Source organism: Medicago truncatula, chromosome 2 (assembly GCF_003473485.1).
Source record: "Medicago truncatula cultivar Jemalong A17 chromosome 2, MtrunA17r5.0-ANR, whole genome shotgun sequence".
Classification (NCBI taxonomy): domain Eukaryota; kingdom Viridiplantae; phylum Streptophyta; class Magnoliopsida; order Fabales; family Fabaceae; genus Medicago; species Medicago truncatula.
Window position 1 is genome coordinate 46,841,387 of NC_053043.1, and position 18,382 is coordinate 46,859,768.

General features: G+C 33.6%; 2 protein-coding genes and 1 pseudogene across 2 annotated transcripts; all 3 read left to right on the forward strand.

The window, feature by feature from the left end:
- Nucleotides 1–4,223: 4,223 nt before the first annotated feature.
- Nucleotides 4,224–9,328, forward strand: LOC25487854 (ABC transporter G family member 3). The gene is made up of 12 exons (XM_013609895.3): nucleotides 4,224–4,380; nucleotides 5,025–5,629; nucleotides 5,736–5,815; nucleotides 6,012–6,298; nucleotides 6,415–6,586; nucleotides 6,823–6,936; nucleotides 7,104–7,232; nucleotides 7,410–7,601; nucleotides 7,743–7,829; nucleotides 8,060–8,332; nucleotides 8,555–8,662; nucleotides 8,951–9,328. The coding sequence occupies exons 2-12, from the start codon at nucleotides 5,155–5,157 to the stop codon at nucleotides 9,209–9,211; spliced, it is 2,178 nt and encodes a 725-aa protein (XP_013465349.1). The 5' UTR covers nucleotides 4,224–4,380; nucleotides 5,025–5,154; the 3' UTR covers nucleotides 9,212–9,328.
- A 5,011-nt stretch (nucleotides 9,329–14,339) lies between these two features.
- On the forward strand, nucleotides 14,340–15,519 carry LOC112416089 (factor of DNA methylation 4). Its single transcript, XM_024776395.2, has 2 exons — nucleotides 14,340–15,102; nucleotides 15,305–15,519. Exons 1-2 carry the CDS (start codon nucleotides 14,340–14,342, stop codon nucleotides 15,517–15,519), a joined length of 978 nt encoding a protein of 325 aa, XP_024632163.2.
- Nucleotides 15,289–17,949, forward strand: LOC25487855 (factor of DNA methylation 4-like; annotated as a pseudogene).
- Nucleotides 17,950–18,382: the final 433 nt, after the last annotated feature.

Below are 18,382 nucleotides of genomic sequence, written 5' to 3' on the forward strand. Positions count from 1 at the left end.
ATTTAGCCGATATCAGCTTAAGTGCATCAACAGCCGAGTTCCAAATTCACGATTCATTTTAACAAATAAACCAAAATTATAAAGGTAATTAACTTCCATTGATCCTAATACAAGTGGTAGATAATCGAGTCTCTTGACTATTTGATGCCATCTCAAAATGTGAACACGAAATGCCGCCTCATTTTGGGATTGGACAACATCATAACATACAACATTCGTAAAATAAATAACAAGTAGTTTTTTTTTTGAAGCAAAATAACAAGTAGTTTCGGATCCTATAATGTTGAAAAACAACGAAAAATAATGCGAAAGATCTAAATTCTTAAAATATAAGGAGTTGAAGGTTTTAGAATTTGAAACGAAGAAGAAAGATGGATTAATGGTTGGATTTAAAACTTGAGAAAATATGATAGACATTTTTTTAGAAAATAGTTTTCCATAAATAATTCTTCTCCCCGGTCTCTCTTATAAGAAAACAATTATTTTTTAGATTTATTCGATAAATGATGTATATATCTAGTCTATAATATATATTAAATATATCATTTATTGAATAAATCTAATTATTATCCTTGGAAAAATTGCGTGCAAGTAAAATTAAGAAAGAAAATGAACCAACAAGGATTAAGTTTAGTTGAAAGAGTTAAACTTTAACAACGTGACGAATCAAAATAAGAAGATGTATCATGTCTATTGTTTGACACACTTCCAATATGATTAGTTTAAGTAGAAGGAACCAATGAAAAATAATCAAAGAAGTAAGAAAGAAAACGAGTGAACAAAAACTTGAGAATCATACATGTTATGTGATTGACCAAACCAAATTTCTAACCTTTGACGATACTTTCAACCACCAAATACCCGACCAATATCCCAGACGACGAAGGTGAGACATATCAATTAATTCTTCAACATCGAATAGGAACCATTCTTCTCCTCTTTCCAAATCAATAGATCATTCTGAACATGATCAAACAATGGCAAGTTAAGAACAACATAAGTGATTTCGTCGCTAAATACTTGCCACTCAAGAACCTCATTCCACCTCTTTAATTTATCATCAATCAAGCTATCAAAGGTAAAATCACGGACGAAATGTGCCCGTAAAATCATCAATGCAACCACCATTCACTAACCATGGTTCATCAAGAATATAATTAGAATTACTTGGTCCAATGCTCCATCTTGCCCCACATTGGACGATAATCTTGCGCGTAAAATACTCCTCCATCATAATTTGGATTATGACCTAGATTAGTAGTGAGATAACACTTAGTTGGAAAGTAACTAGCCTTTAAAATGCGAGAAACAAGAGAATTAGGTCTCGTTTAAAATTTTCACTCCCCACTTGTCAAGCATAGCCAAATTAAAAGCCGTTATATGTAAAGCTCGTGCCACCATAAATTTTATGCATCTTAACAATATTTCAAATAAGTCCCTAAAAAAACAATATTTCAAATAATATTATTTTTTTAAAAGAATCTCCGAGAAAAGCATAGAAACAACAAGTTAATCATCCGTTTAAAGAATTAATTTAGAAAATGTAAGTTTTTTTTAAATTGAATATTATTTTGGACTCCCTTACATCAAAGTGATTTAACAAAAAGAAATTACTGTATGATATTGATTAATTAAGTTGATAAGTATGCTATGGGTCTCTCAAAAAAATAAAAAATAAAGCATGCTATGGGTGGGTCCAACAAATCTTGTCATGTATGACTAGCTAGCTACCTATATTTTTCATTGCCTTTGCAAAAGATAATAATATACTGTATCCATTTTGTGATTTGATTAGGAGTATCCCGCCAAAAATAAATTAATCCGCCAAAAATAATTAATTAATGTCAACGAAAACTAGTAAGAATATTGTATAACCTCAAACTTTTTTGTTCATGAAGACAAATTTATTAATATTAACTAAATTAACTATGAGTTAGATAAGCAGTCTTGTACTACTATTGACGAAAGAAGATAATAGTAATATTTTTTTTGACAAAGATAAGATAATAGTAATATAAAACTACTTAATCATTATTAAAAGCAAATATTCATTTTTTTTAGCAAAACAAATATTCATTCTTAGATTTTTGAATAACTAATATTAGGGTTGGGAATAGGCCAGGCCAGGCCAGGCTTTGATAGGCCTGAGCCTGGCCTACGAAATTTTTTGCAGGCCTGAGCCTGGCCTATGGCCTTTCATAGGCCTATTTTTTTGGCCTGGCCTGGCCTATTTAAAAGCCTGGCCTGGCCTGAAAGCCTATTTACAGGCCTACTTTTAAATATGTTTAATAGGCCTCACTAAACATTCCATTTTATCTACTTTTAAATAGGCTTAATAGGCCTCAAAGCCTATTTGAGTGTAAGACTTGTCTATCACTATAAGGCCTTAAAAGCCTATTTCACTATAATGCTTTAAAGCCTATTTAAAAAGTCCACTATAAAGCCTAACATGCATAAACAGGCCGGCCTATTAGGCTTCATAGGCTTTTTAGATAGCCTAAGCCTGGCCTATTTACTTAAATAGGCTTTTTAAAAAGCCTAAGCCTAGCCTTTTTAATAAACAGGCCAGGCCAAGCCAGGCTTAAATAGGTCAGGCCATAGACCCCTATAGGTCGGCCTGGCCTATTCCCAACCCTAACTAATATAACTCAATTATATATTATAAGTTAACTATGTCAATTATTTAATGAATTTTGGAAAATCAATTTACATAACATAACCCTTGAATGAGTAAGAGTTGAGAATTTCATTCTTTGACATGAAGGCTAAGAGTAACTAATTTGTAATTATGATAAGTAGAATATTGTCGTGATTCAATCGAGAGGTATTTTCGTTTGAGCACATGATGTCGGACACTCCATTTAAACACACATCAAAATGGATTTTACTTAATTTTTTAAAAAATAAATATTATTCAAATTTTTTTTCTTTTCACCTTTTCTCATTATTATATTGTTGTGAATCCCTACAAAACTCACACCAATGTAAATAAAGATGTGTGGAGTAAAAGGAAGTGGTAATCTATATGTAAAGTGTCTCCAAGCAACAACAACAACAAAAAACCAGATCTAGTCTAGTGTAGAGCAACACCACAAGCAAATACAAAGCAATAAAGATAAGCTAGAAAGGAAGAACAAACACACCAAAAGATTGTTGACCCAGTTCAGCCAATATGACCTAATCTGGGGGGAGAGCAGCTCTCCAATCCACTATGATGAAAGTGTTACAAGAAAAATAGCTTGCAAGCTTACACAAGAACAAGACCTAGATTCTACCCATTTGTGTTTCCCCACTCTCACAATATGAACCCTAAAAGAGAAGACACAAGAGAAAGCTTTTGATCCTTCCAATGGTGAAATCTCACTACCCAAGGTGTTTACAATGTTTCCCAACCCAAGAGATCCTCACTACAAAGACACTCAACCCTAGAGTTCCCTCCTTTGTAATCCAAGTTTCTCTCTTCAACTCTACTCCAAAAAACTGCACAAGAACACTTAAATACAAGTCTTCAACTGATAAAATCGTGTCACGATTTCCAAATCGTGTCACGATTGATACGTACGTCACAAGGTACGACCTGTCCTTATCCTGAAAACTTAACGAGCAAGTTTGAAAATTGTGTCACAATTCCACAAGATCGTGTCACGATTTGGCACCCTGCAAACCAGCTCACGGCATAACAAAATCGTGTCACGATGCCAAATTCGTGTCACGATTTGTCTGTTCTTCCAGACCACAAATTTGAAGCCAAATCTCAACATATATGTGTGTCTAAAATTGATGTGTTAGGTACTTCCTCCGTTCTAAAATATAAGCAAATTTTACTTTTTAGGTTCATTCAATTAATGATATATGTGGTCCATAATATGAACCACATACATCATTAATTGAATGAACCTAAAAAATCAAATTTACTTATATTTTAGAACGGAGAGAGTAAGTGGTACATTTTCCGAAGATCAAATCAAATTATAGAAAGTTTGCATCAAAGGTGGCAATCACTCAATGGCTGTTGTAGCTTGAACTGTCTTGCTGGCACTTGGAGCCACCATCATTACATCAAACATCCTTAACATTATTTGTCTTAACAAAAAAGCAAAAAAAAGAGAAAACAAAAACATACTCTATTAAATCCTCACTAAAAAAGAAAAGACAAGAAGGAGAAAAAATAGAAAAGAGAAAAAGAAAAGAAGATAGTATAATAATAATAAAGAGAAAGTGTGAGACAGACACTACAAAAAACCCGGTTTCAACGGGTCAAATCATTAACTCTTCCAAAAAACACTTACAAAACCACAGGTTTGTGTCTTTCAGCTTCTTCCTCACACATTTCTTCTTTCTCTTTCACTCTCTCAATATCACTTTTCTCCATAGATCCAGGTATGTCCCTTGTCATTTCCTCTTTATCTTCTTTCTATTTCTTACCATTCTTATTCATTGGTTTTCATTCAAGTTGGTGCTTTTTTTGGGGTTTGTGTTGGTTTTTCAGCTCAACTTAGTAGTAAAACAAACAAGAATCTTCATTTTTCTCAGTATTTTTGTTTATTTATTTTCTATATGGTTAGTGTGAAAGAGGTGTATAAATGAATAATACTAGTAGTTTGGTTTGTGAAAGAGGTGTATAAGGTATAGTTGATTGAAAGCAAGGGATGTTTAAATGGAAAAGGAAATCTTGTGTACAAGATTTGATTTTTCGGTTATTTTTCCATTTTTTTTTTTTAATAGAAAACAAATATGGGTTTTGTGTAAGACATGTACCAAACCCTTGATACCCCTTTTACTTGTTTAGGTCTTTTTTATTTATTTTTACATTTTTTTTTAATGTTTATGCTTTTTTGCATTTTTAATGATCATTATTAGAAGTTAGTGTTACCTTGTATACATGCATTTTGAACATTGACATTGTGTAGTCTGTTTTTTGTTTCATGTATGAGATTTAGATGAAATTTTGTTACTTGGCCTTAAATATTGTCCCTTTTCCATTTTATTTTTTTTTAAATTTTGATCTGTGATTTGCACTGCAGGGTGTTGATAGAGAGTGAAATGTGCTATAGGATTTGACCGCATAGTTCAATTAGCATGCATCAAGAGGATTCTGCTACTTGTAAAATGATGTATAAATTTAGATGATTTAAGTGGGAAAAGTTGAAGATCATGGAAGAAATACAATCTCAGTCGGATAATTATAGGTCTTCATCATCATCGGCTAGTAGTCCGGCGAGTAGGGTACCGTCAAGCAACTTTTTCTACCTGCGTAAACCCGGTTCACTAAGGCAACCGATCTCATTTGAGGATTCACCTGAGTGGGATGATACTACTGATATTGATGTTAGAGCTGACGAAGGAGGTGACTCTATTAATGCTGCAACAACACCGGCTTCACCCTCACTCTCAAAGCTCAATAGCGGTTCCCTGCCTTCCCCGCATATACCGGATGGTGCAGTCATTCCACGCAAAATTGCCGGAGCTTCTGTTGCCTGGAAAGATTTGACTGTTACTATAAAGGGAAAAAGGAAATACTCTGATAAGGTTATTAAGAGTTCAACCGGTTATGCATTACCTGGTACACTGACTGTAATTATGGGGCCGGCTAAATCAGGGAAATCTACCTTATTACGAGCCATTGCAGGTCTCTAAGAACGTTTTCTTTGTTCCTTTTTACTAAACATCTCAAAAGATATTCACATTTGTATTTAGGTAATCAAAGCTAAAATGGATCTTTCTCTTTACCTCAGGAAGATTGCATCCTTCAGCTAGGATGTATGGTGAAGTGTTTGTGAACGGGGCGAAATCGCAAATGCCATATGGATCATACGTGAGTTCAGTGCCTCATTGATTGTTTAATATCTGAATTTCCATTATGTCATGTTTATAGTCACCAATCTCATTGAACTTAATCTGCTTATCTTTCAAAACCATGCTTTCATATTGTTTATTGATAATAATATGAGAAAAATGAATGTGTAAGTTTAAAAGTATATGTATATAAATATTTGTTTCTTAACTTGCAGGGTTATGTAGATAGAGAAACCACTCTGATTGGATCCCTCACTGTTCGCGAGTTTCTGTATTATTCAGCCTTGCTGCAACTTCCTGGTTTCTTTTGTCAGAAAAAGAGTGTGGTTGAGGATGCTATACATGCAATGTCTTTAGGTGATCATGCAAATAAACTTATAGGTGGACATTGTTATATGAAAGGACTTCCTAGTGGTGAGAGAAGGCTTGTTAGCATTGCTAGGGAGCTTGTGATGAGACCACGTATTTTATTTCTAGACGAACCTCTTTATCACTTGGACAGGTGTTTATTTTTTATTTTTTCAATTCATTTTTCTGTAATTATCCTCTAGTAGTTTCTTGACAGCATTCCTTTTTTAGAGCAATTTTCGTTGACATCCTTTATCTATTTTATTGAAGTGTCTCGGCACTTTTGATGATGGTTACATTGAGGAGACTTGCAAGTACTGGTTGCACTCTTATCATAACCATCTACCAGAGTAGCACAGAAGTCTTTGGTCTTTTTGACCGTATTTGTCTGCTTTCGAATGGAAATACGTTGTTCTTCGGAGAAACACTAGCTTGCTTGCAGGTAATGTATCTTCTATACCTTCCTTCCCCTCCGCATAAATTTAATTTCGGATGAGTTAAGTAGTACTGTTTTCTTTACAAATACAATAGTATAAAGTCCACTTTCCTTCAGTTAAAAACAACCGTAGAATAGTTATGACTTTGTCAAGAACTTTCCTTTTTTTGGCTAAACCAACTCTGCTAGTAAATGGATTACATATCTTACTGTTGACTGTTGTATTTTTAATATTCTTACAGCACTTCTCAAATGCTGGATTTCCTTGTCCAATCATGCAAAGTCCTTCTGATCATTTTCTACGCGCAATTAATACAGATTTTGACAGGATAATTGCTATGTGTAAAAACTGGCAGGTAATTGTTTCTAGTAGATTGATGACTGTGTGCTAATTGCTATGTTAATGCTAATAGATTAAACTTCTTTAAATTTACGTCTCATTGCTTTATTAATTTTAATAGATTAAACTTTTTCAAATGTTATGCTATTTATTAATGTTTTCATCCTGTTTTCATCCTAATAGGATGACAATGGAGATTTTTCTTCCGTAAACATGGACACTGCTGTTGCTATACGAACACTTGAAGCAACTTATAAGTCATCTGCAGATGCAGCTTCTGTTGAAACAATGATTCTGAAACTAACCGAGAAGGTATCTTATAGCCATTATACAAGTTAGAACTTCTGTTAATGTGGATTTGAAATTGCTCCATAAGTCTCCTCCTTCACAAATATCATATTACATGTTTCCCATGCAGAGCTATCTTTTATGTTGGTTTTTATAAATTATTAAGTTTAGAGTCTTTTTAAAACATTATTGATTTTCCAGGAAGGTCCAGCTCTGAAAAGCAAAGGGAAAGCTAGCAATGCTACTCGGGTAGCTGTTTTGACATGGAGATCTTTATTAGTTGTGTCAAGGGAATGGAAATATTACTGGCTGCATCTTGTTCTTTACATGCTCCTCACACTGTGCATTGGTACTGTATTTTCCGGTCTAGGGCATTCTCTGTATTCTGTTTCGGTGAGTCTTGATATGACAATCACATTATGTTTTTCGATATATATCTCATATAGTTTAAACTTCATTTATATATACCAACAATTGTAGATATGCTTGTAAGTTGTAACAATAAATTAAACTTTATCATGCTTTAAATTGCAGGCAAGAGTTGCAGCAATTTTTGCATTTGTGTCATTCTGTTCCCTTCTAAGCATTGCCAGGGTGCCTGCACTTATGAAAGAAATCAAGGTAATTTTTTGCTTTTTCAACTTCGTAGCAATTTATTTGTTTGCCTTCATGTCCTTTTTATGCATGCAATAAACATTATTGTTTGCCTTCAATTCGCTTAATTGAATTGTTTATCCCAGATGGCCTTGTAGTAATAGACGTCTTATTTTAGTGGTTAGATTATAATTTTGCTAGTTTCATCCTGTAATCTGTGAAAGATTGATGAAGTTGAATGATTTACTCTTCTGCAGGTATATGCTTGTGAAGAATCAAATCAGCATTCAAGTACATTTGTATTTTTACTCGCGCAGCTCTTGTCCAGCATTCCGTTTCTTTTTCTCATCTCCATTACGTCAAGTCTAGTCTTCTACTTCCTAGTAGGGCTGGAAGATCAGTTTAGCTTGTTAATGTACTTCGTGCTGAATTTTTTCATGACTCTGTTACTGAATGAAGGAATTATGCTAGTTGTTGCTACTTTGTGGCAAGATGTTTTCTGGAGTGTCTTGACACTCTTATGCATACATGTGAGTTCTGCCGTCCATTTATTTTAAGAGTTTAATTTTGATAGTGTCAGCAAAAATAGTTTTACACTGACAACAAACCTCTGATATGTGCGTCTTTACACTGACGATAATAATAGTTAGACGATTTTCTACTAACAGTCAATATTTTCATTGCACGTGGTTACATTAAAGCTTTTAGGCATTTCCTGAACAAAGTACTCACACATATGTACGCCATTTCAGGTGGTCATGATGCTTTCAGCTGGCTATTTTAGAATTCGAAGTACTTTGCCAGGGCCAGTGTGGATGTATCCAATGTCCTATATAGCCTTTCATACATACTCTATTCAGGTAAATAATTGTTTGTAGAATTCAATTACGATGCATTGACAATATAAAATAGTTTTTCACAAACATCCAATCATCTTGTTGTGTATATGTATTAGTAAAAAAAAAATCGTGACATGACATCATTATGAAATTTAATCAGACAAATGTGTCAAAAAAATTATACTACCTGCAGTGATTATACCTATTGTTTGGACAAAAACAAAACTGAGTGAATAATTTGCAGATGGTTCAGATTTATTTCTTAATGGGCATTTAGTGAAATGATTTATTTGTTTTGATCTCTCTTAGGGGCTATTGGAGAATGAGTACCTGGGCACCTCCTTTCCAGTTGGGCAAGTAAGGTCGATATCCGGGTTTCTAGCTCTTCAAAATGTGTACAATATCTCCCCCGACAGTGGTTCGAAGTGGAAAAATCTGTTGGTTTTGTTTCTTATGGCGATAGGTTATCGAATTTTTGTGTTTATTTTATTATTTTTATTCGTAGGGAAAAAAATATCCCTACTTAAAAGTTTCAAGTGTAATAATAGGGATACAACAGATACAAGTTGATAGGAACTTTTGTTAGTCATTTTACATTGTATAATTCCTTTTGATCGAGTTTTGGCTGTGAACTTTAGTTTTGTGAATTTATCTTTAGACTAATGAAGAAGAAATGAGATTTCTTTATATATCTCTTGATCTTTGTCCATAATTTTTTATTTTTTTATTTTCAATTCAATCTTGTTGCTGATAGTTGAGAATATAGTTCTGAAAGCTACTTGTTTGTTTAGTTGTGGATAGGGAGTTTTTTCCCACCATGGGAAAGCTCCCTTTTTCAGGACACCTGTCAGTGGGCAACCTGTTTCAGAAAGAAAAATAAAAAAAATGATATTCATTTTTTAATGTTGTTTGTCTTTTCTGCTGTTACCAACACCTTCAATTGGTCTCTGCACCTCTGTTCAGCCTCCCTTGACTGTGAAATTATCAGTTTATCACCATTAAATTCCTTTCATTTTTCTCTATAAAAACCACTAAAATATTTTTATATTGGAGATATTTCAAAAACCCCAACCACCCACTTCTCTCCATCTTAGTTCCCTCTTTTTGGTTTTGGAGGTTTTGGTTCCTTGGTTATGTTTTTTTTTGTCATCTATATTCTCCATACCCATTTTGGTCATTTTTTTGGTGAACCCAGTTTTGAGTGGCACCACCGTGCTGGAAACTTAATAGGCGGCCATATCTTCTCTTTTTTTTCTCCCTCGTTTTTTAAATAAAATAAAACATAAAATTATTTTGTAGTGTGAGAGGAAATGAAAGTTTAAGAATTGACAGTGACAAAAATAAAAGTAATAATAATGTTAAGTGAATAGCTGCAAGTGTGAGACACCCTACTTCCCATGGATCTTGATGATGAATAGTGGATATACAATTTGTAGTGATGATAGTGAAGAATGATGAAGAGTGGGTCTATGAAGAGTGGGTTTGATGTTGATGAATTTATGAAGATGGTGATGAAGATGGAGAAGAGGAGGAGGGAAGAAGATGAAGAAAGTTGAAAAAAATTAATAAATCAAATTATAAATTGTTATTTAATTAATGGTGGGGTCGGTTTTTTTGTCCACCATATAACATCAAAAAGTTATAACAATTAACAAGTGATAGATCTAAGCCATCCAATTAAAAAACTATTAAATCAATGATTGTGGTTAAACTTTCCCATTATGGGAAAGAAGTTCTCTTTCCCATACTAAACCCCACCTTAGTTGTGTTGTTAAATAATTGGTTTATGACGTAGCCAAATCTAGATGCATTGAAATTTGTTATGAAGGTATGATACTGGTGATGGGGCATGATCCTCTATAGGTTTGTCCATTTGTTTTGTTGAAGTGGCTCTTTCTTTTATCTATATCTGTCGAACGTGTTGCATATGCGTACCAAATTGTTACTTTACTAGTATTGTGACATGTCTTATACCAGGGGCAACTTGACATCAGCACTTTTGGATAACATGAAAATTAGGTGTTAAATCAATTTAACATGGAGGAAAAAATATTTAGGCTAATTTGTAGTTGCTTTAAAGGGCCGTGACTTTTTGTTTGAGAGCAGAAGACATTATCCATATATTAAATTAGAGTAGAGTTTGATTGATTTATAGTATCAAACTCTATTCTAATTTAATAGATGGATAATATCAAACTCTACGTTGCATCAAACAGAAGTTGTACACTTCTTTTGTAACTCACTCGCACCATCTTTTCTTTCGGCCAATTTTCTCTTCGAGCAACACACAACATTAAGAACATTACTCTCTCACTTCTGACCCCTTCCAAGATTTAACCTGTTGAATGTAATACTATTCAAGTAAAGTTTAATTTGAATTTCTCAAAATATATGTTTATTTCGTAAACTCAAATTCAACATTGTCGTAATCTATTTCAGTAAGGTTAAATTTGAATTTGTAGGAACACCATAAACTCAAAGTTAACTTTATCATAATCTTTTGTTGAAAAAAACTATATTGGAGTCCATTTTCATTTCATTAAAGTCAAATTTTGAGCTTGTTGAAAGTTACCATCAAACATTATTTATAAGTTTTTTTTTTTGGCACACATCAAGGGACCTTCCAACATCTCAATACCTCTACTTAGGTTACAAAATTTTGTTACCAAGCTCGACAATTATTTATTTATTTAGGACAAAGAGTAATTTAAATACTTCAAATAATTTAGGACGTTAACAAAAGGCCGACATAACCTTTCATATTGAATTGTACGTTTATAGGAACCATTAGTGCTTGTTGGATTTTAGATCCATTTCTCTTATTAGATGTTTGTACAAAGTGTTGCTCAGGGTTTTAACCAATATATTAAGAAAGGTTATTGGTAACATGATCTCTGATTCTCAATTTACCTTTATCAAAGGGAGGCAAAGCAAATACTAGATGAAATTCTTATTGCTAACGAAGTGGTGGATGAAGCCCATAAATTGAAAAAAGAATTATTATAGTTTAAAGTTGATTTTAAGAAGGTGTACAATTAGATTGATTGGAAGTATTTAGACGTCGTAATGGGGAAGATGAGTTTTCCCGTATGACACAAATATAATATGGAAGTGTGAGTACTAAAACAACATCGGTTCTTGTGAATGACAACCCTACTGATGAATTAAATTTGGAAGGAAGTTTGCACCAAGATGGTCCACTATCTCATTTTCTTTTTTGTTTGATGTTGAATGATTGAATCTTATGTTGAATGGTATAGTGCATGCAAATTTATTTTCTAGTTATAAGGTTGGTTAGTCAAATACAACGTGTATATCTCATTTGTAATTTGCTGATGATATCTTTGGAGAAAAAAGTTGGGCAAACATGAGAGTCTTGAAAACTAATCTCATTTTCTCTGAGGTAATTTTGGTGGTGAAAGTGAATTTTAATAAAATAATGTTGATGGGGTGAACGAACATGTTTGATTCTTGTTTGAATATTTTTGGTGTTGAATTATTGATTGGATGAACGCGTGTGATTATTGGTTGAACATCTTTAATGTTAAATTGTAAAATTGGTCGCATTTCCTTTTTGATTCAAGCGAACTCTTATTCACGAGCTGCTCACGAAAGCGCACGATTGGTAGTATTAAATTTCAAAATCGTTATACTTTTGAATTTAGCGCCAACTCATGTCGTAAAGCGCGCGAGTGGTAGTATTAAATTTCAAAATCATTATACTTTTGAATTTGGCGCCAACTCATGTCGTAAAATTACCGCGAAATGGTTCTTCACTTGATCTAGCATTTTCCTAACATAAATAATGTGATCCAATTGCTTTTAATGTTTTAATTTTCACGTGTCATATTCTGATGGGAGAATTTCACATATATTACCATAAGTACAGCAGCATAGAATAGTTGCTGTGTTCATAGTGTACAGTACGAGTGAGTTTGAAACAAACAGCTGGGTCACCAATTCATTTATCTGCGCTGCGCACACAAACACCGGCAGTGCAAACCCACCAAATTCGTGGTTCGTATTCGTACGTCACAAATCATGACAAATTCAAAAACCCTCTCACCCAAACGATACCGTTTTCTTCTTTCTTTTGGTGTACGAGTTTTTCTATATATTATTACTACCAATCACACAAGAATATTTTCATTTTCATTCTCATTTCTTCTAGTGATTTCTAGGGCTTCAACATTCTTCATCTTCCCTCTCACACACAAAATCCATTTTCTCCGTCGAATTCTCCCTCTGAAACACATTCTTCTAGCACAAGGTAACTCCATAACTTAGTCTGTTTCATTCATAATCACTTTTTTCACTTCAGCTTAATACTCATCTACTTCAGAATCACTTATTTATTAGTATAATTTTCAGCTTAACAATATCTACTTTTTACTTTGAGCTTATTTTTAGTTACTGTTTGTTTGTATCTCTGTGTTTGTGTAGCTCTTTCTTTGGATTTGATTTTATGATTCTGATTATTAACTGTTTGTGTCCAAAGATTATGATTTTAATTCATAATGTTTTACATTTTATGTCAAAATTGGTAGAATCAGGCTTGCTCTATTAAGATAACAGATTTTTATTCATAGTGTTTCATTTATACTGCGAATTTGTACTTGAATCTGCCTCATAATCGCATATTTCTTCCTTTTCAGCGTAACAACAATGACGTTGTTATGGTTTAGCTTAATAATCGAATAAACTAGTTTTTACTTTGATTTTTCATTGTTGTATGTAGCTATTTGAGTATTTTTACTTTAATTTCTACGTTATATTGTGTATTTTTACTTCAATCTGCTTCATAATCATATTTTTCATTTTAGAATATCTTAAATCGATGACAATGTTATCACCTAGCTTAATAATCATTTATTTTTTACTTTACTTTTTCATAGCGTCATTTTAGTCATTGTATACTCTAATCTGCTCCATAATCGATTATTTCCCACAATAACTTCTAGGTTAATAACCATTTTGTTTTTACTTTATTTTCCGTGGCTTATTTTTAGTTTACTGTTTGTATCTCTTTGTTTGTGTTGCTCTTTCTTTGGACTTGGTTTTATGATTCTCATTTTAATGCGAATCATTTGGTGTCCTGTTTCAACTCTCCATTTGCTATCCAGTTGTTTGTGTCCAAAGACGATCATTTTAATGCATAATATTTCGCATTTTAGGTGCAAATCGATAGAATCAGGCGAGGTCTACGAAAAGAATATATTTTCTTCTTACATTTTTTGTTAATTTTTCATATTGTTTCACACTGGTTCAAAATTTATACTGATTAAAAAGCATAAGGACAATAATAATGTTATCGTTTTAATCATACACTAGTAATAAATTAAATCGTCTAGTTTGTATTTTACTTTTTCATGGCTTCATTTTAGTTACTGTATGTAGCAGCTATTTGTTTAGCAACTTCTTTGGAATTAATTTTATGATTTTCATTTTCAGATGTACCGAAAATCAGAACAGACTCATGAATCTGATTTGGAGTACTACAAGCGCAGATATTACAAAGATTTGAAAGATGATTACTACAAGGACAAGCTCATAATATCTGATTCGACGTATCGCTGTCCATTTTGCTACAACAAGGACTACTACTCTTTGAGTGAGCTATTGAGACATGCATCCAGAATTGTGGGTGACTCGCATGAGACGGTTAAAGATATTGCTAATTAAGCATTCAGCTCTGGAAATGTATATTGAAAGCTACGGCGATGTCAAAGTTGGTAAAGATAAGTCGCCTGCTGTTAGTATTGCCAATGATAAGTCACATGATGTTAGTATTGCTAGTGATAAGTCAGTTAATTTGAGTATTGCTAATGAGAAGTCACTTGTTATGAATGTCGCTAAGGGTCAGTTGGATAGTGTGAACTTTGATGATGAGTTGTTTGTATGGCCATGGATGGTCATTTTGAAAAATATTGTTACTGATTTTAACCCAAAAAGCAGAAAGTATTATGGGAAGAATCATAAACAAATTAAGGAGGAGCTGATCATGAAAGGGTTTCATCCGATGAAAGTTACTGCGCCGTGGAACCATCAAGGACAAACACCCTTTGCAATTGTTGAATTTGGAAGAGAGTGGGATGGTTTCCACAATGCTATGATGTTAGAAAGGGGATTTCAAGCAGAGCACTGTGGTAAGAGGGATTACTTGGGTTTATGGGAGCAGGAGCGAGGAGATAGACTATTTGGCTGGATGGCACGCCGTGATGACTATAATGTCAAGGATATAGTTGGCAAACACCTCCAGGAAAAAGGGGATTTGAAAACGGTTTCTGGAAAAGAAGCCGAGGACAATAGGAAAGCGAAGAAGCTTGTCTCTGGTTTGGAAAATACCTTAAAGCGGAAGACCGAGGAATTGGAACAGACAGCAAGCAAATACGATGAGGCGAATGTGTCCCTAAGGAAAGCAATGGAACAAAAAGAGATGATGCTTGAACATTTCAATAAGGGTATGTTGATAGTTAAAATGAATTGTTCTAATTAATATCGGTATTCCGTCTCATCGATTTAGAGGTGAAACACTATCGTTTTTACTACTACACCTATCATTTTGGTGTAGCTTACATTCTATTGCATTTTGGAATGATATATAACTGATATGATTTGTTAATATTTCATGGTAGCTGAGTCTGTTTCATATTGTTTCATTAGAAATCAGCAAGATGCGGCAGGTTGAATGCGAGTATCAGGAGAAAGTATCTAAGGATCATGAAAAATCCAGGCTGGAACTGGAAGCTCGGAGGAATGAACTTATGTCCCGTGAGAAGGATCTACAGAAGCGTCAAGCAGATAATCACAATGAGAGAACCAAGCTATATTTTGAGAAGAAACATGTAATGTATTTTGGCTCTTTGAATTTATGGTAGCAATGCTAGATGAATAATTCTCTCCTTTTAAGTTTTAACCCTCTCTTAAACACACTTTTTCCTGATAGTCTGTTTCTAAAATTTTAACACATTTCTTTGAAAGTGATCAATTTACAGGAGAACTAAATTGGCTTCTTTAAAAATGGACCAATCACAAAAAGTGTTGTTATCATTCCTTACTCTATGGACCATTTGGTCTTTTGGATCAAATTACGTACACCAATTCCTCTTATTTTTTAATAACTTATGACGGATTAAAACTGTTCTTCATCTTGTTGTTTACAGAATGAGATGGCAATAACAGAGCAACAAAAAGCTGATGAAAAAATGATGTATTTGGCGGAAGAACATAAGGCACGCATTTCATTTTCCTATTATCGACAGTTTTTAATTCAGTTTCATGTATATACTTAGGTTTTGAGGACTCTTTTGGTTGGATGTTGCAGAAAGAAAAGGAGAAACTTCACAAGAAAATTCATGACCTGGAGAGAGGACTGGATGCAAAACAAGCATTGGAATTGGAGATAGAACAGCTGAAAGGAGCTTTCCAGGTAATGAATCACATTGGAGAGACTGATCCAGATGAGAAGAAAAAATTGGAAGCAATCAGAATGGAGCTGCAGGAAAAGGAAGAGGAATTGGAGAACGTGGAAGATCTTCAACAAACACTGGTTGTTCAGGAACGCAAAACTAATGACGAATTGCAAGATGCCCGCAAAAAGTTAATAAGTGTATGTATCTTCCTCGGCATATAAATATTAATATTGTAATGTTAATGTTAGTATGTCTTTTGGCTAAAAACTCATCTAATACTCTGAAAATCAACTTCAAAATGTCTTCCGTAACTAGCCTTTTACAAAGTCAGGATAGATTTTTTATTTGTATAAATTTCCCTGTAAAACTTAAGCAGAAATGTAGGGTCATTTATATTTTTTAATTGACATACAGCTGTTTATATAATACTTATAGAAGAGTGTCCTATTTTGCAAACATTCAAATCATGTTGTTGGAATCTTATGTAAGTTGCTTGGAAGACAGTGTCTTGTTCACATGTATTTACAATGGCCAATGCAAAACATTCGGTGTTTTCATCCCAGTTTCTATATCTAAGGAATTACAATTTCTCAACGCATCATCCTTTCATGTGAATCACGTGGTTGCTTGTTTCAACTGTCTATTAGCTATCCAGTTGTTTGTGTCCAAAGTTGATGATTGTAATACATAGTTTTACATTTTAGGTGAAAATTGGTAGAGTCGGGTCAGGTCTATGAAAAGAGCATATTTTCTTTTTACATTTTTAGTTAATTTGTCATATTGTTTCATACTGGTTTAATCATAAGGTATCTGATGCCTAAACTTCAAGCAAAATAAGTTCAGGTAGTTTGTTGCTGTTGCTTTGTTGCCATGATTTCATTATTTGTTTTGTCTAAGTAGTTATTTTTTCCTTGTTCACAGTGGATTGGCTGCCCAAAGAACACCGCTCAAGTCATAATTTCTGTGAAAAGGATGGGTGAAGTTGATATTAAGCCATTTCTGGAAGCAGCTAAGAGAAAAATTTCTGATGAAATGAATGAGAAAGCAGCTACTAAGAGAAAACTTTCAGAGGCAGGGAAAATGAAAGCAATCGAGTGGTGCTCAAAGTGGGATGACTGTGTTAAAGATCCAAGCTGGCATCCGTTCAAAGTTGTAACCGATAAAGAAGGGAACTCCAAGGTACAATGACTTCACGGATTATGTTTGTTCGTTAAAGTTAATATTTTTTCTCAACAGTTCTATTAAGAAACTCTGTTGGATATATTTATCCCCTAAATGGCTAAAACATATAATGCAGCATTTCATAATAATTAGAAAGCATGGTAATTGGTATTGTGTAGGGACCTATTTACTGGAACTTTCTGTTGCTAGCACTTATTTGGCATATTTGTTTCCCTGCTATGAACTGCATAAACCATGATCTAATATATGTTAGATATATCACACAGGAAATTTTAGATGGAGAAGATGAAAAGCTGAAAAGTTTGAAGGATGAGTTGGGGATAAGGTGCATGATGCAGTAGCTACAGCTCTGAAGGAGTTAAATGAGTACAACCCTAGTGGTAGGTACCCAGTACCGGAACTCTGGAATTTTAAGGAAGGAAGGAAGGCTTCGTTGAAGGAGGGAGTTTCCCATTTAGTTAAGATATGGAAATCAAACAAGGGAAAGAAAACTTATTGAGGCTTCATTTGGGCGGTAAGAACTTGGAACTAGACTTATACATATGCAGGAAATTTGGTTGGCTCTAACAGACTTTGGTACAACTCAATCATATTGCCAATGGTTGGTGCCTTGGTGATGATACTGCATATGGTTATTATATATAATTACTGATATCATGTAGGAGATTTCCTCCAAACAAAAAATAAATAAAATAATGTAGGAGCATTTTGTTTAGGAGATAAATAATATGACTTTTGGGTTAAAACTTCGAAACAAGTTGAAGTTTTTTGAAATTGTTGATTACTGAAACATATGTCAAAAAGTAATCAAGGTGAGTGGTAGGTGGTACTATCAATCGTCTCCCTTTTGTTGCCTGGTTTAAATTTTTGTCTCGAAACATTTAAGTTAAATTCATTTAAAGATAAAGCATTATATCATTTCCATACAAAAGCATTATATTCTTGATTTAGCGTTTTCTATAAAAAAAATTGATTTAGTTTGAACTGTTTTTAAACAATCAGCTAGATGTTGCCTTAAAAAAAATTGATTTAGTTTTTCTAGCTTTTAACTCTACGCTGCACCTTCCGGGTAAGTGGTGGTGGAGAGCAAAGGTAGAAACTGATTCTTTATGGAAATTGGTTCTTAATAAAAAAATATGTAGGAGAT

Bases quoted from the DNA above. Each gene is read 5' to 3' on its own strand.
- LOC112416089 (XM_024776395.2), top strand. From the start codon at position 14,340: ATGTATATTGAAAGCTACGGCGATGTCAAAGTTGGTAAAGATAAGTCG. The intron at 15,103-15,304 runs GTATGTTGATAG...TTGTTTCATTAG, and splicing joins GCTTGAACATTTCAATAAGG to AAATCAGCAAGATGCGGCAG.
- LOC25487854 (XM_013609895.3), top strand. From the start codon at position 5,155: ATGGAAGAAATACAATCTCAGTCGGATAATTATAGGTCTTCATCATCA. The intron at 6,937-7,103 runs GTAATTGTTTCT...TCATCCTAATAG, and splicing joins CTATGTGTAAAAACTGGCAG to GATGACAATGGAGATTTTTC. The intron at 7,602-7,742 runs GTGAGTCTTGAT...TTTAAATTGCAG, and splicing joins ATTCTCTGTATTCTGTTTCG to GCAAGAGTTGCAGCAATTTT.